General features: G+C 48.0%; 1 protein-coding gene across 1 annotated transcript in view; it reads left to right on the forward strand.

Moving 5' to 3' along the window:
- The window catches only part of CDH26 (cadherin 26), a 54,521-nt gene extending 29,489 nt beyond the window's left edge, over positions 1-25,032 (forward strand). The window contains exons 7-18 of the mRNA XM_032462332.1: positions 1,936-2,102; positions 2,295-2,423; positions 4,053-4,238; positions 5,540-5,808; positions 9,721-9,863; positions 11,109-11,348; positions 12,637-12,858; positions 13,400-13,530; positions 15,196-15,306; positions 16,955-17,023; positions 18,369-18,422; positions 22,061-25,032. Of these exons, the coding sequence (XP_032318223.1) occupies positions 1,936-2,102; positions 2,295-2,423; positions 4,053-4,238; positions 5,540-5,808; positions 9,721-9,863; positions 11,109-11,348; positions 12,637-12,858; positions 13,400-13,530; positions 15,196-15,306; positions 16,955-17,023; positions 18,369-18,422; positions 22,061-22,279 (1,940 nt within the window). The 3' untranslated portion in view covers positions 22,280-25,032. The remainder of the gene's footprint in view (positions 1-1,935; positions 2,103-2,294; positions 2,424-4,052; positions 4,239-5,539; positions 5,809-9,720; positions 9,864-11,108; positions 11,349-12,636; positions 12,859-13,399; positions 13,531-15,195; positions 15,307-16,954; positions 17,024-18,368; positions 18,423-22,060) is intronic.
- Positions 25,033-25,288: the final 256 nt, after the last annotated feature.

Below are 25,288 nucleotides of genomic sequence, written 5' to 3' on the forward strand. Positions count from 1 at the left end.
GAAATAGATAGCATCTCTAACACTACCAATTAGAGACAAGTACCATTAATGTTTTAGTTTATATTCTTTCAGTATTTTTCTTTGCATTTTATGTATGTGTGTATATACACATGGTATGTTGTATTTATATATGCGTACATATGCACAGATTTATATATATAATTACAAATGTGTATTCCCATATCTACATACTTTCTTCATCTTTATCACAGTACAAAATATATATGTGTATATTAAATATTTATAAATATACAGGCATATTTTTTCACATGTGCATATGTGTGATTTTTCTCTTTAAAAAATGCCTTTTTATAGTTTGTGACCAAACAGTGTTCTCCTGCAGTACCCTGTTGTGTCATACTTTATTTTACAGATGTGCTTGAAGATTTTTAAACAATTTCCTCTCGTTGGAAATTTATGTTTCACTGTTACTTTTTGTTGATTTTATAAAACATGCTTCAGTGAATATATCTGAGCGAGGTCTGTGTCCCATTCGAGCATTATTTACTTAGCACAAACCCAGACGCTGAGAACTGCTGGCTCAGACTGCACATGGTGTAAGTGTTGCAGCTTAGTCGGTCTCCTGGCAGCGTATGACAGGGCTTACTGCATTGTTCATCTCTGATTATTAAGTGCTTGAACGTGGGACAGCCTTTTTGGCCCTTTCTATTTCTTTTATCAGTCCCTTGTTCTTTTCTCCGTTTATTTCTGCTAGTGTGATTATCATTTTTCTTGATTTTAACCTCCTCCTTTTCTTTTTAGAAACATGTTCATTTATATTAATGATCACAATAAACAAATACGTAAACACAAAAGCATAAAAAGCTCAATTGATCAGGGAGATATAAAAATCCTTAATTTGTATGCATCTAGTAAAATAGCCTCAAATACATATAATGTAAAAATTGATAGAACTACAAAAATTGATGAAACATCATAATGAAACATTTTGGTATACATTTCTTAATGTATAAGAAAAGAATAAATGTAGATAAGTTTTAAACAACACAACTAAAATTCTTGATCTAAAGGACATACGTAGAACCCCACATTCAACTGCTAAAGAATATATACTTCTAATGTCATGTGGAACATTTATAAAAATTGACCATATACTGATCCATAAAACAAGTTTTAAAACATTTCAAATAGCTAATGTCATACAGACCACATTCTCTTATTATATGTAGTAGATTTAGAAGTCAGTAACAAAAAGTTTTCAAATATTTGGAAGTTACCAAAAACTTCTGTGAATAAATTAAAGAAGAAATCATAATGGACATTTAAAAAATACTTAGAAGTGAAAGCTGACAACACTACATATATTTTGGTAGTATATTACAGAAATCAATACTATCAGTATTAAGATGAAAATTTTCAGTCTTAAAATGTTTATATTATAGAAGAAGAAAAGTTTAAAATTAATGAGCAAAAAAAATGAGAAAAACAATAGCATATTAAAAAAGTAGAATGGATACATATATAGTAGTTTATCAAAGCCTAAGTTGATTATTAGAAAAATGTTAATAAAAAGGATAAACTTCGAACAGATTGACCAAGAAAAAGAAAGAGAAGGCATAATCTAACAATATAAAGAATGAAAAAGCTGTAACTGTAGACAGAGCAGAGATTTAAAATGTAATAAAATAGTATTTATAATATAAATTATATTATTATATTAATTATAATAAAATACAAATAAATATACATGCTATAATAGAAATAGAAATAAAATAATCAAAATAATATTTACTTAATACTATATAAATATTTAATATTATTTGATACTATATAAACAATATTTAATTATTATTAATATTGAATACTTAATCCATCTGGTGTATGCCCCAGTGCCATTGGAGCAAAGACCCTTCCTCCTCCTGGTTTGATAGGCTGCCTTGGGCAAATAGTAACAATTATAAAAATTCTTTCCAGGTCAACCTATTTTTCAGATGTTGGCCGTGGATTTGGATCAAGAAAACACTCCAAATTCTCAAGTCCTTTACTCCCTGGCTTCTCAAACGCCGGCACCGAGAGAGCACGGCTTCCGGATTGACCGCCTTAGCGGAGAAATACGGCTGTCAGGATGCTTAGATTACGAGGTTACGTGCCTTTTACTGTTTCGAAAAAAAGTGAAACGGGTTTGTTCTCTCTCTGAGCCCCAGACTTAGGGTTTACGTTCGCAGCCACAAACCCCTGGGGCCGGACGGGCTACTGACCTGGCTGAAATGTCCGAGCGCGTCCCTGTCCCGCGTTTCAGGGCTTGACTCTCCCCCTCCCCCTCCTCCCACCAGACCGCGCCCCGGTTCACGCTGCTCATCAGAGCGAGGGACCGCGGGGACCCGCCGCTGTCGGCCTCGGCCACGGTGCACGTGCTCGTGCGGGACAGCAACACCCACGCGCCCGCCTTCGCGCCGGACAGCGTAAGGCGCCCGCGCGGCCTCGGGTCCCACGTCCCGGGCGGGGTTTTGCTGTAGGCATCCCCCGTTTCGCCCAGCTACACGCCGCTCCCCAGAATAAACTAGAACCAAGAAGTCAGCCACGTCGATAGCTCACACCTCTTCCACCTTGTGCGGGAGTCCGCCCTCCGTGCGTTCACACGCTGGCTTTGGTTCTTGATTGCTGGAGCCGCCGTGGCTCCCATTTTGCAGATGAGCATGCTGACGCACAGGGAAAATAGAGGTCCCGTTCTCTCTGTCAGAGTTTCCCAGCGTCCACCCTGTTGGCACTGGGGATGCAGAAAGGGGTGGGTAGGGTAGGGGGAGGCTGCCCAGTGAACTGAAGGATGGGGAGCAGCACCCTTGACCTCTACCCACTAGATACCAGTAGTGCCTCCAGCTGTGACACCCAGAAGTGTCTGCAGACCCTGTGCAGGATTGGCCCCGGGTGAGAAGTATGGGCCGGAGGTTCACACACAACGTTCAGAGCTCTCGAAAAGAAAAAATGAGTGGGCGGGCTGTGGCCTGGCCTTTCCCAGCTCACCTGCCTTACATGCTGGGGTTCCACACAGAATCTCCTGTGCCACTGGATTCGCAGGCTTGAAGGAGGCATTGACACCTGCTGTTCCAATCAGTCTGGAAATATCGAACCACTTAAAATGCAAAAGACGGCCAGGAGGGAAAATAAAACCACTCAGGGTCTGCTTTCAGTTTCTCACTCTTCTGCATGAATTTTTAAAAGGAAAATGTCTGTTGTATTTCTGTCTTCCCCCGACCCCTCTCAGGGGGGCCTTTCCTGATGACCTAGTTAAATCCCCAACCCGACCCCCCCACCCCCACCCTCAGTCCTCAGCTCCCTGGTGATGGGATTACAGCCGTCTTGTTCACAGCCTCTAAACCAGAATCCGGTACATCGTAGCCTTTGCCGAATAATTAAATGCTACAAACCATTATTTTTTTAAAGTGTCATTAAGCAAAATTTAATTATATAGACCAAAGTTGAAATGTTTTCAATGAAAGCATCTCACCAAACAGTATACAATAACTGAAACATGTTTATTATGTTTCAGTCTTGTTTCCAAATCCTTCCCTGGCTCGGTAAAAAGCTGTGCTCTCAAAAGTAGGGCTGCAAAAACTGTATGCTGTTACCGTGATGTGCTCATCTAGAGAAATTATCCTGTCACCAAATATATTGAATAAGAAGTGATTTTGAAGGTCTATATGTGTTAGAAAAATTATTGCCTTAGTCAAAATAACCTTAAGAACACTACTTCAGGGAGTTAGATTTTTTTTTAGGCAGCATAAACTAAGATGTGTATTATTATTTTTAAAATTCTTTAAAAAAAAGTGCATTGCATGGGATTGAAGGGCATTTTTATAGTTATTCAGCTATTCAGTTATGCAGACCCCAAGTCATGGCGGGGAAGGAACAAGATGCTTGTTACAGATGTCTGCTGTAACAGGCAGGTTTCAGATCCTGAGTGGTCAGGTTCAATCACAAGAGAAATACCCAGGTGGTTGTGTTAAAGGCATACGTTTTCTCTCTCTCTCGCTCTCTCTTCTTTTTCAATTGTGCTTCTTTTTCTCTCTGACATGGAAATGATTGCCTCTCAGTATAACATTCAGGTTTCTGAAGGCCAAGTCAGCCAGGGCGTGTTACGTCTCCGGGTCCAAGATGGTGATTCTCCGTTTACGTCCGCGTGGAAAGTGAAATTCAATATATCGAAAGGCGATGAAGAGGGACACTTTGACATTCTGACTGACCCCGAGACCAATGAAGGGATTTTAAATGTTATCAAGGTAAAGCTGTCATGGAAGGCACGCCAGCCAGGTGGCTGGATGTGCTGAGGCCCCTTTCTGTAGGATTCCTGACAATGAACTAGGAGGAGCCCCGGCAGTGAAGGTGAGTGTGTTCTGAGCACATCGCACGCTGTGTCACCAGGCCCCACAGAGTCCAGTGAGGAAGGCAGGGCTTCCTGGCGACTTCTGCCGTGGTCCCTCTGCCCTTCTGCCTACATGGCTCCTCCCACCAAAATAATACATACCAATGTTAACTGTTATTTTTTATGACTGTAAGTAGTTCAGTTCAAATTTGTTTTTTGCTTTAGACAAAATTTAACAGACTTACATAGTCCCTAACATGTTTTTTTTTCTGATGTTAGAAAAATATTTAAAACATTTTCTCTCACCCTGAGTTCATTTTTTTCCTTCTGAGTTTGAAAGCAATTAGAACATTTGCATGGGCCCTTAAAAGTATCGTGGGATCCTGGCAATTTTCCTGCTGTGCCTAATGGAGAGTTGGCCCTGCAGTAAAGTATTATCTCATTTACTGTTAAAGAAACCAAAGCCCAGAGAGGTTGGGTAATTTTCACAAAGTCACACAGCCCGAGTAGGGGTTCTGACTGGGGCAGTTTGACTTCAGTGCCTTTAGTTTAGCTTTTTTTTAAATTGAAGTACACTGCCTTGAGTTTTAATTGCTCTCAGTAGACCCTAGAATGACCAGTGCCTCTGGTGCAGTGCAGGTGAGTCAACCTGGAGATCAGGTTCAAAGGCAGATCTGAGTTAGTAGGTATGGGGTGGGGCCCAAGTTTCTGCCTCTAAGTGTAACAAGCTCCCAGCTGATGCTGATGGGCGGGGCTGCACTGTGAGTAGCTGGACTTGGGGGATGCTCTATATCAGATGCCTGGCGCTGAATTTCCCAAACATTCCTAGTCTTTCAGTCACTTTTAAGTCACTGACCACTTTGTATCCTGAATAACTATGATCATTAATATCTCTATTTCCTTAAGCTCCCCTGACTTTTTGGCGGCAGAGTTGTCACATTAATGTTTCACTGGGTTATGGTTTTTGTTGCATTTTTCATTACCCTCTAAAGGATGGTGGCTCTTTTCAACCAGGGGAGGGGGAGGAAAAAAGAAAACTCCATAAATGATTTGAAAATGGGCTGACGACTGTCTTTTGATCATTATCAAAGACCATGTAAATAATAAATGAAGTGCGGAAGCCGCAGGCTGTGGGTCTGCAGTGATGACTCGCGCTGCGCGGGCTTCCTCAGCCCCCGAGCCACAGGCACTAACGCAATCCTCCCTCCGCGGTGGCAGCCTTTGGACTATGAGACTCACCCCGCATGGAGCCTGGTCGTGGCCATGGAGAACGAGGAGCCGCTCTTCTCCTGTGAGGCTGGACGCCTGCAGAAGCCCAGGAGGGCAGTGGCCAGCGCCACCGTGAGTGTGCAGGTGACCAACGCAAACGACCCGCCCGCCTTCCACCCCGCCACCTTCATCGTCAGTGTGGCCGACGGCGCTGGGCCAGGGATTCAGCTGGGAATTTTTAATGCTATGGACCCAGACAGAACTGCCAGCCAGATAAGGTGGGAAGACCGGAGCGGGAAGGGTGGTGGTTTACGTAGAATTAGCCACGTGCCCAAGAGGACTCCTGTTGGAAACCAGCTCCTTCCACGTGCACATAGGGGCGATGCTGTCCCAGTTGTGAAAATACCAGAAGCCACCCCAGGACACCCCCTGCCCAGGCTCACTGCCGCCTTCCTCTGTAGCGTCCTTGGAGCCCTGCGGGTGGGATTCTCGTGTTCAGTTCCTTTGCACCTAGCACAGGTTCTTTTACAGTCTTTCTGTTGTATCGAAATAATTTGCTCTGTATTTCTATTTCCTCTTTACCGAAGGTTGTAAACTGGCAGCCCTCTGGCTTCTGGGCAACAGACGCATTTTCAGTTGTGGTAAAACATTCATGAAGTGTGTCACTGTAACCATTTTCAAGTGTGTAGTTCAGTGGCATTAAGTCCATTCATATTGTCCTTCACAACACGCCATCATCACCATCCGTCTGCAGGACTCTTTTCATCTTCCCAAACTGAAATTCTGCACCCAGTAAGTAACCCCCCGTACCCCCAGCCCCAGGACCTGGCATCACCATTCTACTTTCTGTCTCCATGGATGTGACTTCATGTAAATGGGATTGTGCAGTATTTGTCCTTCTTTGTGTTCCACCTAGCATAATGTCCTCAAGTTTCATCCATGCTATGGCATGTGTCAGGATTTTCTTCCTTTTAAAGCTGAATAACATTCCATTGTATGTACACACCACATTTTGTTTATCTGTTCATCTGTTGGTGAACACGTGGGTTGCTTAGTGTTTTGATTGGAAAACGAAGTTGCCACAATCCCCAGGAAGGTGGCAGAGCGAGGAGCACCAGGAATCTGTTTCTCCATCTGGACAACAATTGCACCTGCAGAATCTGTCTGATGTATCCATGTCGGAACTCAGGAATCTGTTGAAGGCTTGTGACTTCCAGGGGAAGACTTGGACTGTAAACTGTGGTTAATTTCAGTCAACTTCAGCTCTCAACATGGTAACAGTTACCCTTCCCACCTCCAGCCTCATGGAAGGCAGCTGTGCACCCGTTCCTGGAGCAGTGTGCACACAGCTTGTGAGAGCCAGGGTGGGCAAAAAAGTAACAGATGTTAATTCCCTCCTTATCAGTCATTAAATGTATAAAGTTTAAACTCTCCAATCAAAAGACAGAGACTGGCAGAATGGATCAAAACCCATGATCTGACTATATGTTGTCTTCAAGAGACTTTGAGATCTGAAGACACAAACAGGTTGCCTAACATCATACACAAAAAATTAACTCGAAATGGATCAAGGACCTCAGTGTAATGCCTAAAATAATAGAGCTCTTAGAAGAAAACATAGGACAGAAGCTTCACCACACTGAATGTGGCAATGGTTTTTTGGATATGACACCAATAGCACACATAACAAAAGAAAAATAGTCAAATTGGACTTCATGAAAATTGAAACATTTTGTGCATCACAAGACACTATCCACAGAGTACAAAGGCAACCCACAGAATGGGAGAAAATGTTTGCAAATCACGTATCTGGTAAGGAATTAATATCCAGAATATAGAGAGGACTTCTCAAAGTCAACAAGAACAAAAACAACAACAAAAAAACCTGATTCAAAAATGGACAAAGAACTTGAATAGACATTTCTCCAAAGAAGATATACAAGTGGCCAAAAAACACATGAAAAATGCTCAGCATCACTAATCATCAGGGAAACACAAGTCAGAACCACAGTGAGACACCACTTCATGCCTAGGAGGATGACTACTCTCAAAAAACCAGAAAACAAGTTGTAGGGAGAATGTGGAAAAATTGGTGCCTTTGTGCACTGCTGGTGGGAATGTAAAATGGTGCAGCCTCTGCAGAAAACAGTATGATAGTCCCCTCACCCCAAAATTAAAAATTGAATTACCATATGACCCAGCAATCCCACTTCTGGGTATATATCCAAAGGAACTGAAAACTGGGTCCCAAAGAGGTATTTGTACACTCATGTTCATAGCAGCATTATTCACAGTAGCTAAAATGTGGAAGCAACCCAAATGTCCACTGCTGGATGAAGCAATAAGCGAAATGTGGTCTGTACATACAGTGGAATATTACTCAGCCTTAAAAAGGAAGGGAATTCCACAATATGCTACAACATGGATAAACTCTGAGCACATGATGCTACATGAAATATTCCAGTCACAGAAAGACAGATTTTGTATGATTCCACTTATAGGAGGTACTTAGAGTAGTCAAAAATCATAACGACAGAAAATCTAATGATCTTTTCTAGGGGCTGGAGGTGGAGGAGGTGGGGAGTTATTGGTTAATAGGTGTAGAGCTTCAGTTTTACAAGATCATATGAGCCAGGGGGGCGGATGGTTGCACAGCAGTGTGGCTGTATTTAATACCACTGAACCACACACTTAAAAATGGTTAAGGTGGTAAATTTTACATTATATGTATTTTACTACAATAACAAAAAAATTAAGCTGCCAGCATTTAAAAATCAAGAGATTATGCTAACCACTTGAATTGTCTGGATATTCTTGCAAAACAGGAAGATTTTGCATCCCAGGGTCGGTGTCCCATGGGGCCACGACCACCTGGGCAGAGCGAGGGTCCATCATGCCACTTTGACCTCTCACTGTCACTCAGTGGTTGGCCCAGTCCCCATCAGGCCAGCTTCGCTCATTTCTGGCACCTGCTTGGCCCCGCCACGGGCACTTGAGTTTGAGGTTCTTCCTTAGAGCAATGCTTCTCAGCCTAGCCATCGGGAAGGACCAGGGTTTGCTTCTAACTTCCAATTCACTGTGATCATTTTACAAAATATTTAAAAAATAAACTTAAAAAAATGATTACGTTCTGAGGGCCGGGGAATCACCATAATGCCACTGACCATAAAGCTGCCCAACACTTGGTCTCAGTTTATGCTGTAATCTCACCGTGGGCGGGGAACCGCCAGCCCCAGCCCAGCCCGGGGCCGCACACGGGCGGGCGGGGCGAAGAGGCTGTAAGCAGTGGCCGGCCACCTGTGCCTGAATCAGAATCACCTGGAGGGCCTGCTACACTGCAGGTGGCTCGGCCTCACCCTGGGGCTTCTGATTTTGAGGCCTGGGGTGAGGACTGAGATTTGCATTTCTAACAAATTCCAAGGTGATGCTGGTGCGGCTGGGCTGGGACCTCGCTTTGAGAATCACCCGCGTGAAGCCGGGTTGTGTTCCCGTCCCGGGAGGGTGGTTGGTCCCTTTAAAAACCGAGTGGAGAGTCTGAGAAGACAAAGCCTTTACACAACGAGGGAGGGGAGGCCCGGGAAGCTTCGCTTTCTGCGGGGAGCTGTACCTTTTCCGTCGTTTGCCGCTGGGTGCCGGCGTTTTCTCCACGGGTCCCTCAGCGGGCAACTGTGCCGGCAAGCCGGCTTGCTTCCTGCGGGGCTGCCGTCTGGTTCCGGAAGGCTCGGCGCGCCCGCCTGTCAGAAAGGCATCCAGGTGCGCGCAGGCGCGGGGGACGCGGGAGGCCACGTGGACGGCCTGGGTTACCTGTGCCTGCGCGGAGACGTCCGCTCCAGGGAGAATTAAGTCTTCTGCATCTGTTGCAAGGACAGACTGGTTTTAACATTAGGCCACCAGGCAGCTGAAGATCGGCTTCTCCAGGATGAAACGTTTTCCTAAGGTGGACAGTTACGTGCGGCCCAACAGGACGAGGCACCGAGTGTTCAGTGAATATCGATTTGACACCAGCCCAGTCTTCAGATGCCTGGGCCTTTACCAGATTCACAAACATCTCCAATTGTTCATAGAATTTCCCAGATTACTTGCAATAAAAAGGGTGCCTGCTGTGATATATAGATTTAGATTTAGATATTTAATTTGTCTTCTGATGTAACTTTTTAATTTTAAAAACTGCACATGTTTTCTTCTACAAGATACACACTGGCTTATGATCCGGCAGACTGGGTCACCCTAGATGAGCGCTCAGGAGGGGTTATCACCAGGAAGCAAGTTGACCATGAGTCGCCTCACGTAAATGACAGTTTTTACATGATCATCGCTCACGCTGTTGACGATGGTAAGCACTTGCCTAAAACCATAGGGGAAATGTGTTTTCTTGCTCCTTGAGGGGAAATAACACTGGTGCAAGTCTTTCAGCACAGCTGGGAAAATATAGAAAGAAACTTCTCATCATTTTGCATCCATGCTGGTGATTATTTTTCATGATGATTCTTGAAATGGCAAACCAGGGGCCGAGGCCAGGGAAAGGGGGCGGTATGCATTCAGAAGGACTAGTTAGGGAGCTGCTGCCAAACCCGGCGTCTTTTCCACCCACTTGCAGCACAGCCCTTTAGCCTTCTGTCAGGGCCAATTGCATGCGATAAACATTCAGCACAGGTTCCCTGTACCTGAACGGCTTATAAGGTGAGGCGAACGTGACTGTGTGGGACTTATGCTTCATAAACCAGACTGGTTTTATGGGCAGGTTTTAACACTTTTCTCCGTGATCTCTCAAGGCTGAACTTTTAAACCTACCAAAACATAAAGTTGGGAAAATCAAAAAGTTTCAGATAACTTTAATGATTGTATTTAAGAAAAATCTGTAAATTAAAACTTCGGTTTCCATGGATATGGCACTGTATATCCTGTGTGTATAATTAACAGTAGATTGTTGATGAGATAAATATTAAATCTGTGTCCCCAGTCAGCTCTAAGTGAGGAGAGTGAACGCACGTCTGTCTTCCTGTGATTCTGCTATGGTACCTCGATTTCATGGTTGGCACTTTGAAAAAATTTGAACTTTTATTCTGAGATAATTGTAGATTCATGTGCGGTTTTAAGAAATAATGTAGTGGGCTCCCAAGTGCCCGCCGCCCGGCGTCCCCATTGGTAACGCCTGGCGGATCTCTGGCGGGAGAGCACAACCCGGGTCCCCGCGCGGACACAGCCCAGATGCAGACCATTCTGTCACCACGGCACCCCCTTCCCCACCCCGCCTTCTGCCTTAGCACTTGGCATGACTGATGTTTTAATTCACTGGATGATTCTACGTTCTACCTCATTCCACAAATCATCTGAGGGGGCAAGTGTTTTGTTAACTTCTCCTTCCCAGATATTCTGAGTTTTCAAAAAAGCAGGATAACAGATTGAGCACGTCTTAATAAAGCTGGAGACTTTGAAAGCGAAATGGCCTCAGTATTTCAGTGGAATGGTTCTTCCTCTCGGAGGCTGAGAGTGCTCACTTCCCAGGGCTTTGTGCGTGTGGAGAAGGCATTTAAATTAATAAGCTCCTTCCTGGAACCCCCCCCCCCACAACCACAAGGTGTCCCGCCGCAGACAGGGACGGGGACCATGCTGCTCTTCCTGTCCGACACCAATGACAACGCCCCGACCCTCCACCCCGGGTCTCGACACCTGGAGGTCTGCGAGTCTGCAGGGGACGAGCCCCTCCTCATCCAGGCAGAGGACGGCGACCTTGAGCCCTTCTCCGACCCGTTCACCTTCGAATTGGACAATACCTGGGGAAACACAGAAGACACATGGAAACTGGGGGAAAATCGGGGTGAGTATTTGCACTGGCCAGGGATTAAGGATGGAGAATGACAGAGACCTGACTCAGACTCGGGCGAAAGAGGAATGTATCAGTTCATGCAACTGAGAAACAGGCCAGGTAAGCCTGTGTCCCAGCAAAGCCAGGTGCTAAGGGGACATCCTGGAGGAAGCCTCTCTAGACCTTGGTTCTGTCTTTCCCTGGGTGCCTCTGTCTTCAGGCAGGCTCTCCTCTGGGGGCAGCAGGGTGGCTGCTGGGAGTCCCTGGGCCTCATCCTGGTACCTGGCAAAAGGTTTACATCCCCGCAAGCTTTGGGTCACCTGCCCTGCCAATACTGTGGGTGGGGGTTGGGAGGGCAGATGTGCTGACTGGCTGGATCTGAGTCCCCACCTGGACCTGGCTGGGATCTGGGCTTAGCGGTCCACAGGGGCTGAGAGTTCAGGAAGAGTGGGCTCCCGCAGAGGAAAATCGGGACGGTTTTACCCAGAGGGAGCACTGGCATTCACCGTCAACATTCTCCTTTGTGCTTCTATTAATGGGTCTGTAGGATGTGACATGCTTTTCAGTTGAAACTGTGAACTCATGTTTACAGTTCCCAGACCAGAATGTGTCATAAAGCACTGAACCGTACCCCAAAGAGGTCTGGCTTTTGCCTTGGTTTTTGGGAGGTGATCTCCAAGGCTTTGAACGCCCTGCCTGATAAATGTGTCTGCGTTTACCTAGGGGAGGGGGTCTTGTGTCCGTCAATAGGAACAGTGTGATTTAGGGTGTGGTCTTTGGGTTACGTGAGTGTGTGGGTATCAGTTAATAACAGGCCATGTGGGCAGCCAACCAGGTTTACAAGACCACGTTCTGATGAAGACCCTGGACACAGGGCTCGGTGAGCTTCCCTGGTTGGCAATATGCCACATGTACCTCATCATTCCCACTTGCCAGGAGGTAATGCCGTCCTGCCTCCACAAGCAGGAGAATTGGGAATTCTACATCTGGAGCTTTTCTAAACTCTGCCCCATGTGCCTCTTCCCTTGGCTGATTTTAATCCATATTCTTTCACTGTCATAAACCATAACCATGAGTGCAGTTTTCAGTGAGTTCCGAGTCCGTCTAGAGAATTACCCAAACTGAGGCTGCTCTTGGGAGCCCCTGCACCTGCAGGTGGTGCCGGAGTGAGGGTGGCCTTGGTGACCGTTCCCTCCAACTTCATGCAGAGCCTTGGCCCGTGGGCAGTGTTCTTAAATGTCTGTTGAGCAGCTGAGCAAATGAACAAGTGAAGGCAGGTAAGGTGCCTCTCCCTCTGCAGGTCGGTCGGTGGAACTTTTAATGTTGAGAAGCCTCCCACGTGGTGACTACTCTGTGCCGCTTTTCATCGGAGACAAACAGGGACTTTCCCAGAAGCAGACTGTCCACGTGAGGGTCTGTTCCTGTCCGGATGGATTCGTATGTGCAGAGCCTTCTGTCGCCGGAGCCGAACTTCCTTGGGGGGCCCTGGCCCCTGTCTGTGTGGCGCTCGTGGCTCTGGCAGGTCAGCAGGTGCAGGGGCTGCACTGGGGATGTGGCTCCTCTTCCCAGGCCATAACCCAGGGCTGTGGAGTCTTTGGGGTGGGAAGAGATGACAGCCAAGGTCAGCGGGATGGTTTTGAGAATGACTCATAGGCTTGTCAGAGTCCCAGACTCAGACCAGAGGTTGCCACCCAGGTCACTCAGTACGCAGCAACTGACCGCAATGGAGCCCATAAATGGGCCCACAGATGGACACCGGGGGCGACCCCATAGTTTCTAACAGCTGCGCAGCAGTGCACACAGGTCTAGGCTCCCATGCTTGGCAAAGACTAACAAGGAAGTGGTAGACTATTGCTGGTCATGTGGTGTTAATCGGTCAGTTCAGCAGTTACCTAGCACCTGTTTACGCCCTGAGCTGTGCAAAATGCTGCAGCTACAGAGATGACTGAGGTGTGGCTTGACCCGGTGCGTTCATGGCTGGGTTGTAAGTCCACAGACCAGGTCCTGGGAAACCCTCTGACGTTGGTGACCTTGTCCTCGCTTCCCCATCTGTCTCATCACAGTCGCCCTGCTTTTCCTGCTGCGATGCTGTTCTGTGTCTAAAGCCCAGAGGCAGGGGCGCCCCACCCTGCAGGAGGAAGGCCTCCAGACCCTGATCCCGTATAATGTCGAGGGCGGACCCGCGTGTACCCAGGTAGGGGCATGACTCCTTGTGTCTCACGGCGATGGTGCAGACGGCCACAGACACGCTGATCTCGCTCAGCGCCCTCCCATTTCATCCTCCCACTCGTGCTGGAACAGGGAGGAAGACACTCCTGTGAAAGTTGTCCAGGCCAGCTAAACTGACTTCTTGGCAGTGGCTCTCAACCAGGGGTGATTTCGCCCTCCATCCCCACCCTAGGGGAGTGTCTGGAGACAATTTTGGTGGTCACAACTCGTTGGGTATGCAGCAGGGGGACAATGCTTGTGGCACCTGGGGGTAGCAGCTGGGAACGGTGCTAAACGTCCTGCTGTGCACAGGACGGTCCCCACAACAGAGAAGTATCCAGTCCAGAGCCTCCGCAGTGCCGAGGCTGGGAAACCTTGTTTAGGGAAAATGAACTTTGCCAGGTGGAGTTTCTGTAAGTGGAAAAGATGTTAAGCTCCTGAGCTCAACGTGCCCACGCTGGCCCCCTGGCCGTGGTGTGGGTGCCGCGGGCCGAGCCCGCTGGCCTGCAGGGCTGAGCCCCGGGCCAGTGTCACAGCGAGTGAGCGTCACCCCGCTGTGAGGAGATGGTCTGGTTAACTTTGGCTCCCAGCAGGAATAAACAGGGAGATGGTCCAAACAATGGTTGGTGGTTGCAGAAGCTGGTGGCTGGCCGAGACCCCCAGGAGCCTTCCCACATTGTCTCTTCTCCACTGGCGCCAAGGAAGGGGCCGTTAGAGCCTTGGGTCGCGTTGTAGACGTTCACGCTATTAGGCCCATGTCCCTGCAGGCCGACTTCCATCCCTTCCCGGAGTGCAGACGGGAAAGCGGAGGCAGGTCCGAACTATCTAGATAGCAGGACCCCCAGAAGGAACCCCCGACCCCAGCAAGGAGCAGAGCGGGTACCTGTTCTGACTTGCTTGTGTAGTTTTAAGAAGGAAACCCTCCGGACAAACAACGGTGCTTTATGGAACAGACAGAATTCCCTGCCTTTGGCAACTCCCCTGGGCGCTGACACTCAGCCACCCAGGAAAATGGAAATAACCCCTAAGCCAGGGTCTGCGCTAGACTCCTGCGTGGGAGCCAGGCTGCCAGACTGGAAGGAGACCCGAGGGGAGGTGGCTCCCAGCACTGGCTGCGGGGCGGTGGGGATCTTGCTGGCCAGCGGCTGAGAGGTTGCCTCTTAGAAAGGAGGAGGCAGCTCCAGAAGCAGAGTGTGTGGAAGGGACCCTCGGTCACTGCAGGGCTGAGGCCGGGCAGGCTGGGGGTCTGGTGGTCAAGGACCAGCTGTCAGAGGGACGGGAGCGCCCCATCAGGGACTAAGAGCCTCCAGTCTCACCTTGTACCAAGATGATGTCCTTCCTCTCGTCTCTGACTCGCAGCTCAGGACACACCCCATTCCTGCCCCAGTGTCTTCAGGGATCTGAGAACTGGGATCCAACAAACCTGGGTTTAGGGTCCAAACCTTTGTCTCATCAGATACATAATCTAACTGATCCTTGCTTTTCACATACAGACTGAGCTTAGTAATGTTTTCTTTCTCTCTCTCAGGTTTATTGGACAATTTAATTGATTAACACATGTAACGTCTTTAGTCTGTGACAGCACAGAGCAGCGTGCTTGGGAGGTGTTACTGCTTGCTCTCTGCTTTCATGTCTGCATCTGTAATTTCAGCCCCTGTCGGATTTCTTTCCCTGTGTCCCACAGGGAAGGTCAGATGTCAGGGATCAGATGCCATCCCCGTCCGCCAACACCACTGAGGCGCACACTAAGCTAGGAGCCAAGGTAAGCGTGGCTCATTTGCTGCTTGGGTTGAAACAGAGCAGTGGTTTGCTGATGGTTCCAAAGGTGGGGGACGCCCAGGCCCCCATCCCACCCACATCCCGGGATGACTCTCTGCAAGCCCACTCCACGCTCGCCTCCACCCCAGCCCCACCTGCAAAGCCTCTGCGGTTCCGCTCACCCTCATAGACCTCTCAGCTCAAGTGTCCAATGACTCAGTGTCCAAATTCCAGTCTGTCCAGGGCCACATCCACGACTTCTTGCCACACGCATGTGCCCCTTGTACTAGTGTATTAAAAATTGTTTTTGTTTAAAATGGACTTGTGTCCAAATGAAATACACGTCTTTAATTACAGGAAATTTTGTATTTCAACTGTAAATAAAAAACCAGTTTGACTTGTAATAAAGAGCAGGTAAGTGGAAAACAGACACACTAGAAACAGAACCCAGTAATTCCAGGCAGAAAGTGCTGCCTGCCCGTGGCTCAGGGGCTCCCTCCGTGGGAAGAGGGAGAGAGCCAAGCCAGGCTGGCCCCAGACAGACCTCCTCCTTGATGTCATTAGGAGTGTGGAAGAGGAATTAGAAAGGGGCTGATTTTCTCACTGTGCAGTGCAGTGTCACTTACAACCCTGTTCCCAAGCTGCTAAACGTCCCTTCTCTGAGCAGTTGAGGATCCCGCTACAGAAACAATGAGTTGACCCCAGGCTGCCGGCATTTACTGAGCAGGTGCCTGGGTGTGGTGAGCAGGGCCAGAGCCAGCGGGCATCTGCCCCCGAGTCCACGCTCCCGGGGGGAAGGGCGCACAGAGACCCCAGAGGGCTGGTGGGGGCCTCTCTTTCCTTCCTCTTCGGCTGGTCTATGAGCTTCCAGAGGCCAGAAGCATTGCTCCTGAGTGGCACAATAAGCATGACCCACTGACCGTGCCCTGGAGTTTGCATCCCACAGACATAGTCCCCCTGATCTGTCACCAAACCTGTGCAGGGGGGTATCCTGTTTCCCCACTTACAGGGCAGGAGACCAAGGCCCCCAGCAGCTTCTATTTCTTGGTGTATCTCTGAGTTCCCTTCATGGTCTCCTGCAAATATTAAGTGCATCTGTGATGACTGGTCAAATAAACGGCCATTCACACGCCTTCCCTGAGTTAAGCTGTCGCTTACGATTTATCGGGTAAGCTGATATTTTAAGTCTCTGGCAAGGCATGAACAATCTTAAATTAAACTATTGCTAAGGTCCATTGCCTGCTTTATTTTCTTTGAAATTTTATTTCATTATTGCAGGGCTTATACCAAAACAACAGAAACCCAAAGCAAAACCTGCCCACAGTCCTGTCCCTAACCCTCAGCAGCGCCATTCATCTCCGTCACCTTAGACCTGGTCCGTGCGCATGCTCAGTTTTCAGGTGTCTGTGATGTCATCGACGGAGTGTTAAATCTGCATCTTCAGTCAAATGGGCTCACGCAGTTCCCTTTCTCTATAGTGTTTTTTTCTTGCGTCTCCCCACCTTGCCTTTTCTACTCCCACTTCCGTCCCCCGCATCACAGTGCTAATTTTTATTTGTATATGAGCATATGCGCAGGGGAAAGGTGCACCTGCTTTGTTTTCAACTGGAGGGAAATGGGTTACCTCTGAGTAAGTCAGCATTTTCCCCCAGGATGTAAATGAAACGCTGCTATCTCCGTGGAGTGCATCGGACCAAGTACACTTTGTCCCGGGAACCCTGGTGAGTTGCAGACCTTCACTCCCTGCTGCTGGGACCTCACAGATGATTGACAGTTGGTTTCTTTGAGAGGCAGCTGCTCCAGAAGATTCTGTGATGCTGGTAGAACACACAGTCAGTGAAGATCTTGTCTGTCTAACTAGCTCTTGTGATTGCCGGTTGTGATTGAGTTGTTTGACAGTCCTGATCACATGTGACACTTTTTAGAACACCCACAAATAAGTACCTTTCCTTGTGTCCACTGAAGGGCACCAGAGATACTCTAAGACCAAGAGCCCATGGCCCTGGCCCTGACCACATTCCAGCTCAGGGACTCCATCCCTCCTGCCAAACTGAGCCCTGACTCCCCGTAGCAAGTCCTTACGGACCCCAGGTTCAGATCCTAGAACTAGTGCTTGGCCTTGTCACGTGACTTTTCTGAAATAATATTAGACTCACAAGAGGTTATAAAAATAGTTCCAAGAGTTTCTGGGTGCCCTTCCCACAGCTTTCCCCAAGGACAACACCTTCCATGACCACAGTATGTTATCGAAACCAGAAAGCTGACGGGCACCACACTATGAACACAGGTCTCAAACGCAGGCCTTATTCGGATTTCACTAGTGTACCTAGCTAACGTTTTAACAAAAAGTTCTGCTTTTCTGACAAGAACTAAAAGAGGTATTCAAGATCCAAAGAGCAACAATTTTTATGATGGAAAGCTTCTGAAAAAGAATTGAAGATCTTTATGATTTCATTATCTTTTCTGAGGCTGTGTTGGATAAAAATGTGCTCTTCCTCTTTGCACAAACATGATGCCATGAATCCTTGAGAGGGCCTGTGCCTGACAGCGCGTCCCTCTGGTCTTGGTCAGGCCAGCTGCACGGACACGGGAGCTGGAGGGCCCCACGGCCCCACTTGGAAGGGCCTGTGCTTGGTTGATGCTCTACTGTCGCCATCTTGAAATTCTTACTATTTGGATAAGGGGCTCACATTTTCATTTTGCACTGGGTCCCGAAAATTATGTAGACAGTCCTGGGTCACAGGGTGGGGTGTGCCTCACTCACAAACGTTGAGGCCACGCTTGTGGCCCAAAGTGAGTCTTACATCCCTCCTGCCAAATTGAGCCCTGACTCCCAGGGCCCAGGACGGGGCTTGAAAATCTCACATCCACATGCTCCATCCCCACAAAGCAACTCTGAAGCGCACCTGTGCTGTCATTAGAACTATTACACCTTCAGTGCAAAAAGCGGTACGACCGCAAGAATTTCTAGCTACGTGTTTGCATCCTTGGGTAATTTACGTGAAACCAATCAATACTTCATTCTTTTCGCTTTGATTAATTCATTCCCCATTCTCTAAATTCAAGGGTTGTGGCGTGCTTTTTGAGCCAAGAGGCGTGAAGAACAAGTACTCCACTCCTGTAAGTACAGGTGAGGGTGTCACCACGAAGAGCGACCTTTCTGTCCTTGTAGCTGTGGGAAGCCCTGAAAATGGGGACCTGGGAAGGGAGGAGGTGGCAAAAATACACCCAACCAACGTCCAAATAAGCTAAAAGAAGTGAATGTGGAAAACAGATGAGAAGTTATTGAAGTGCAAACATCTAGACTTGAAAGCATACGTTTCTTGGCAAGTTTCCTTTGCGGCTGAAAAGCCAGGAGCTTGGCGAAGGCCTGAGTCCTCTTCTGCTACGATTCTTTACAGATTTATAGAAGATTTGAGCTAAGGGGCGTGGAAGCCATCCAGTCCATTTTTTCCCTAAACCTTTCCAGCAGCAGAATCCTTCTTTACAAAAGAGATCCTACAAAGAAATCCATTATAAGAGAACAGACAAGAGTAGCAGCTTTTCATTGGCACCGGTTTTGAGCACACTGATGCTCACTAACATGTGTCCACTACCAAAACAACCCACACAAATAGTGGTGCTGTTGAAAACAAGCAAAAAGTAGAAGTTGGATGCTGCAGACGAAGCTTGCAAAGTTACATTATCTTAGTGCCTGACTCATTATATCGTGTTGTTATAATTGGTTATTAAAGTATCAAGAAAATCTCAATTTAGGCCACTAAGCAGTTTCAAGTGTTACATTTTCAGGCAGCTCAATTTATCATATCAGTTTCTCTTTGATTCAGCAAACAAGCGACCAAAACCTTCATTCATGTGTCATAAAAGCAAATTATAAAATTTTTGCTTTCACTAACATGTTGGGGGGACTCAATGAACAAGAGGTAAACCTCTTCCATTATATTATAACATTAAATACTTAACAACTCACATAATTAAAGGGAAATTCAAATCCTCTTGCTGAAGCATCTTTGAGGATGAGGCGCAGGTCCTGGAGACACACCTGAAGCCAGCGTCTCAGGGCAGAGAGGCCGTCACAGCCACGACAGAGACACACACAGCCAATGCAGCCAAATGCAGTGAGCAGCAGGACCTAAAGCTGGCTTGGGACAGAGTCCACCCTGAGTTTCCCTGGGGACTGGCGCAGTGTCTTCCACCAGCCCGGGGAAGGCCTGCCGTGTCTGACCAGTGAGCACATTGTCAGAGGGCCTGCATCTCCAGAACCTTCGGCTGAGAGGCCCACAGGGCCAGCTGAGGGCACACATCTCTGGGCAGCAGGTCCCTAGGGTGTTTGTAGCGGTCACACCTTGCTCTCTCTTTGGCTAAGAGCATTTAGTTCAGTTCACAATGGTGTGGTGTGCACTGATGTATACAGAGAGGTATGTGTGCAGACAGGTGTGTGGAAGTATGCATACACATTTCTGTGCATACGTGTGAGTGTGTGGGTGGGTGTGTGCATCCTCAGGTCCATGTAAAATTATCCAGACTTTACTTTGTTTTTGCATACGTCTTCTGGAATGCAGTAAGTACCCTTAAGCCCAGGGATGATCAGAAGTCACTTCAGCCGTAAAAGCGACCAGCGTTTCAGAAACAAATCCTATCGCATCTCTCCCGTTCAGACTTGCCCGATGTCTTGCCTTTGCACTTGAGATAATGTCTGCAGCCCTGAGGTCCAAGGTCCCGGGGGGGGGGGCCTCCCCTCCTGTCTGGTCTCTCCCTGTGCTGTCCTCCGCCTGCAGGTCTGGGCTTCCTCCAGGCTCTCAGCCTTTGCCGGTCCTTCCTCCTCCTCGTGGCCCCTCTGCTCCTCGTCCTGAGAGGCCCGGGTGCAGGCTGGGTGAGGTCTCTCTCTCACCTTCCGCGCCCGCGACTCCTGTTCCTCCCACCTGGGCTGCTGTCCCCCACCTGTGTGAGCCTGAGGGGAGGAACATTTGGGCCCCGGAGCCTCGCTTGCCTCACCCTGCGTGGCCCTGACTCCCCTGATGCAGCTGGGAATCTGCCCACCTGGCCTCTGAGCAACGCCAGGGGAGTCCCTTCTCCTCGCTGGGCAGCAGCTTCCTGTCTGCAGAGGAGCCCTGGAGCAGCCAGACTGCCTATCAGGGGTGACTGGGCATGACGGTGGAGGAGCTGCATGAATCTAGTGCATGGCTGTTCTCATGTAGCGTCTGACTTACCTGCATTCACTGTGCACCTGCCCGCATGCACACCTGTGCTGAGTGGCCCGTGTGGTTGGGGACCAGGTCCCTGCCCGGCTGGGCTGGAGGAGGCTGCTTTCCAGCTGAGGACCACGCTCCCTGGCCCCCAGGCAGGCAGGGAGGGTTTCTGAGTGCGTGCTCGGAGCTCTGCACCGGGCGGCGTGAGAGGAGGGAAAAGCAGATTAGAAGGCTTGTTTCTTTCGCTCGTGAGCCTGTTAACTTGGTCGGGGTCTGTGATGAATAATTGATCTAATGGAGGCCTCATAAAACTGCTGAGTCAGGGTGCAGCCACCTCGGCTCTGTCAACGGCCTCGGGAGTTCTGAGCACAGATCCCTCTGCGGATTCTGGTCTGCGCTGTGCTTACCAGGTCCCTCATTAATTACCTACTTGGTGGCACTGAAGGGATGTGACTCGACTGCTACCACTCTGGCCAGAGCTCTTGGATTCCTCTGACAGCTGGGAGAACTTCCTTCCTCCCCAGCCCCATGGTGTTGGCCACATGGTGACCACAGTCCTGAATGAGTGGACCAGGCCATGGGCAGATGTATGGATGAGAGGTCCCACGTTTACCTGTGGGCACCGAGTCTGAGCACCAATAGACACAGGGCCAGGAGATGGTGTCCCTGCTAAATGGAGAGACTGGGCAGTGCGGGGAAGGTCCTGCGAGACAGAGTAAGTCAGGGACAGCTGGCTGCCAGAGTCAAGGGGAGGGTGTGGCTGAGAGCCTGGGGACAGACAGGGGTGGTCTTTGTGGCTTCTCAGCTTCCTCTTTCCAGGCCCTCCCCTGTCTCTCCCCCTGGGGCTCTGAGTCATTGGCTGTGAATGTCATCATGTCCTAGACAAGTTCATTCCCTCAAAAGCTGTCATTATCCAGAGATGGGTTGGAAGAGTCCTGTAAACCCACTCCCGCCTAGGCCTCTGGCTCAGGCTTCCCTCAGCACTCTTCTAGAGGTGTCTGCAGGCACACAGGTGAAAGCCCTCTATCCCCATGCATCCACCCACCACCCAACAAACATGTATTGAATCACTCAGACCAGAAGAAGCCAGAAGGGCTTCACAGGGAGATGGCTTGGGCCCTGAAGGATGAGGTGGAGTTTGCTGAGTGGAGGTCGGCAGGTGGGGATGGTCATTTAAGAAGGGGACAGCAGGTGCAAGGGCCAGGAGGGGCGGGGCCAGCACCCAGGTGGCAAGGGTTCAGCCCTGAGTAACGAGTCCCTGAACGGGTGGGTGGGCAGTCTTCCCCAGGGGTCCTGTCGTGCCACCCAGGACGGTGCCTCCATCCCTGTCACAGTTCTCTCACGGAAACCAGCTGCCAAGTGTGAAGGTGTCTTTCCCCTCACCTGGCTGCCGTTTCTGAGTCTGAGGACACTTCTGTGACAGCGGGGGCCGGGGCCTGCCTGCACTGCACCGAGGCGTGTGCCCCGCACACAGAGCCTGGAGAGGATGGGCGTTGGGGGGGGGGGCGGGTAGGACTGGTGTGGGGGGAGCCTGGCACTTACCTTCTCTGCCCGGCCTCCATCCGGCAGCTCTGCGGCGCGGACGTCTGGGAGGACGACCCTGGCTGCCGGCCTCGCGTCTACACGGAGGAGGGCGAGTGCGAGCCAGCCGAGAGCCTCAGCTCCCTCGCCTTCTCAGAACACAATCTGCTGCTTGACTTGCTGGACTCTCTGGGGCCAAAGGCTGCGCCACTGGAAGAAATATATTCTGAGACGGCCATTCTTTCCTTAAAAAAAAGCATATTTTGATGAATTGGAATAATTTGTTAAAGGGAAATCACCATTCTAGAACACTTTTTCCTTTCTTTCCCTTTTTTGTTTTTAAATTACCTTCTAGTCTTAGAATGAGGTTAAAACTGAGTCTGGATTAACTGCTTCGACATTCTCAGACCACACATCTTGAACCAAAGCAAAACAGCAGGTTATGCTTTTTAAAAATTTGATTTGTCAGATTTTCTAGAGAAACTTGAATTGTGTAATTCCTTGCTTCCACCAGTGGCCCAACTCTGAGGGTAAATGAATCCACACATTACCCCAGCGATCTGGGAACAACAGGTAATACTGGGGAAAACAGATTTGGTTAAGTGATTATTTTCATTTTCATTTCATGATCTTGCTTCCATTTAAGTGAAAAGTAAATGGGGCAATGTTTGCTAGAACATCTGTGATCGGTATTGTTAGTTATTAAACACTATCTCCTCCCTTTGCACTTTCTGAGTAGGTAACTAGATAAAATATGTTATCATGAGAAATGATTGTGCTTAAAACTTTATCAGCAGTACATACTTAAAAAACAAATTGACGTAAATTAACTTGCATGTATTATGCAAGTAAAATAATTTAGGAGCCTTTGAATGAATAAATTCTGATTTTTTTTTATCTTTACACAAAACCATAAGCTTTAATTGATTTTTACTTGTCCACTTACTGCTAGTGTAAGTTGTTGGGGAGGGGATGTTCCCTTTAAAACTCTAAAAAATATATGTAACTACCAGGACGTGTGCCCTATATACACATGGTTTGCTTGTCTGAGTAATCGGTAAGAGACTGGTAAGCAAACCTTGAAATGCTAGCAGGACATTTTATGTATACACTGGATATCTGAAAGTCTATGGTAAATGCTAACAAATTTGTATAATTAATGAGCATAGTCTTTTGAGAGTGTCCTCTTGAAGCCTAGGGATAAGTCAGGAGAAACACGTTGGTGTTGAATCAGTGAAATGTTATATTAAACCTAAGTTTTAGCCGACTCAGGGTAAAAACTTCCCCTTTCTTTCTAAAGAAGCTGTGCAAATATTCACTTTAAAGAGATCTCAAGAGTTTTTTGTACGCAGTTACTTCACTCATCACCTAGTGCTTCGTGTAACGGAAAAGGGAAAACCAGCCCCGAAGCACCGGAAGGTCTGAAGCTGGCTCCCTGACGTGCAGAGCTGCTGTGCTGATGCTGGAATGGCTCCAAGGAGAGCCTAGCACGTTTTCTGGGTAACTCAGGCCAACAGTAATTTTTCAGAAAAGTATCCTTTTTGAGTCTGAGTGGTTGGCAAGGATCAGTAGGTGGTCATTAGACCTTCTTGGATCTGAGGCAAAGGACAGAAAACTATGGCTGTGGAGCAGATCTGGCCTACCTTCTTTTTTTGTAAATAAAGTTTTATTGGCACACAGCCGTGGTCACATAGTGCTTAAGGGCCGTCCACGACTGCTTTGTGCTGTCATAGCAGAGCTGCGCAGTCGCGATGGAGACGTATGGCTCACAAAGCCCAACACATTTACTTCCAGGCCTTTTAAAGATAAAAAAAAGTATGTCGACCCCTTGGTTTAAGGCATTATTTTTGGAAACTCCACAGTGCATCAAATGTACCAGGATGGGTTATCCCATGGTGGGTGTCCACCCCCTGTGTTAAGAACAAATACATTGCCATCCAGTTTTGAAAGGTCTTAGAGAAGTTTGTTTCGGCTACGGGTAACCCAGTTCATCTACTGCTGGTCATGAAATCTTGGCAGCTGTTTTTGTGAATTCTTGCATTAGGAGGCTCTCTCCAACTAACTGTTTTCAAAAGTAATAAAGTACTCATGAAAGATTCATGAGTGCCAAATCGAACAATTAGCAAGAACAAAATGTTATTATATGTTGTAGATATTTAATTTGACATCTATTAATTTTGATTTTGCTGTTTCCTTTGTGTATTTTGAAGTCTCTGTATATGTCTTCAGAGGTCTCGGGCCTGGGCGGTGTAGTGGCCAATGCAGATACTCGCCCTGTTGGCACGTTGGTGATGCATGCCTGGCATATGACACTTTGGCCTTTCCCTTTAGATGCCACTCTATGTATTGTCACCTGCCCCAACTGATGTCTGCAGTTGTCATGCATGGATGTCGGCTGTTTCTCCCTACGGGTTCATTCTCAAGTCTGTCTACATGCTTAAATAGGTTTCCATTAGAAACATCAGCACCGGGAGGTCTGGGGAAAAATGTTAGCCTCCAGGGGAATTTATGTATACGCGGGAACTAAACCAAGTCTTATTAATGGCAACGAAGAAGGCAATAAAACAGAAATAGTAAATACTTTCCCTAGAAAATGTGATTTTATTAAGAACATTAGCCTCCAAATTACTTAGCAATGCGAAGATAGCTGCAGTCTCGTAAGTTAAATATTTATTTTGCATTTCATCAGTTTTGGTTTTTCCATTTGCATTCACAGTCTCATTGGCTTTACGGAGTTTTTCATCAGAGGAGTTTGTTTTGCTTACTGTTATGATTTACTGAGCACAGACGCCATCTTGGTTGCTAGAAGTTTCCCACGTGAAACACTAAGCCAGGAAACCGCATTTTACGTCCCTGTGGAGCAGGCATAGCAACATTGCCCTCAAAGATGACACCGGGCAAAGACTGCAAACCTTGTGTCACCTTTGCCTCCTCCGAAGTGCGTGTGCCAGAGGCCAAACCAACCTTCCATCAGCAAGGAGGAGGAGGAGAGAGAACACTGGAGCTGTAAACTCAGGGGAGACCGGTCCTCTCACTTCTCCCAGCACAAGGACCCTTGTCCTGGAATGTGACATGAGTACAGGGCTGCAGTGATGGCTAATTGCCTCAATATCTGTCATGTGTCCTTCCTTAATAAAAAGAACCCTGAATTTGGGGCCATCCAGAATGGCAGTGACATTTCCCATCCTCCCTTGCAGCCAGGTATGGCCGTGCAACTAAGTTCCGGCCAGTGGAAGGCAGCTTCCTGGATATGTCCTGGGAGGGTGGAGACACAGA

Source organism: Camelus ferus, chromosome 19 (assembly GCF_009834535.1).
Source record: "Camelus ferus isolate YT-003-E chromosome 19, BCGSAC_Cfer_1.0, whole genome shotgun sequence".
Classification (NCBI taxonomy): Eukaryota; Metazoa; Chordata; class Mammalia; order Artiodactyla; family Camelidae; genus Camelus; species Camelus ferus.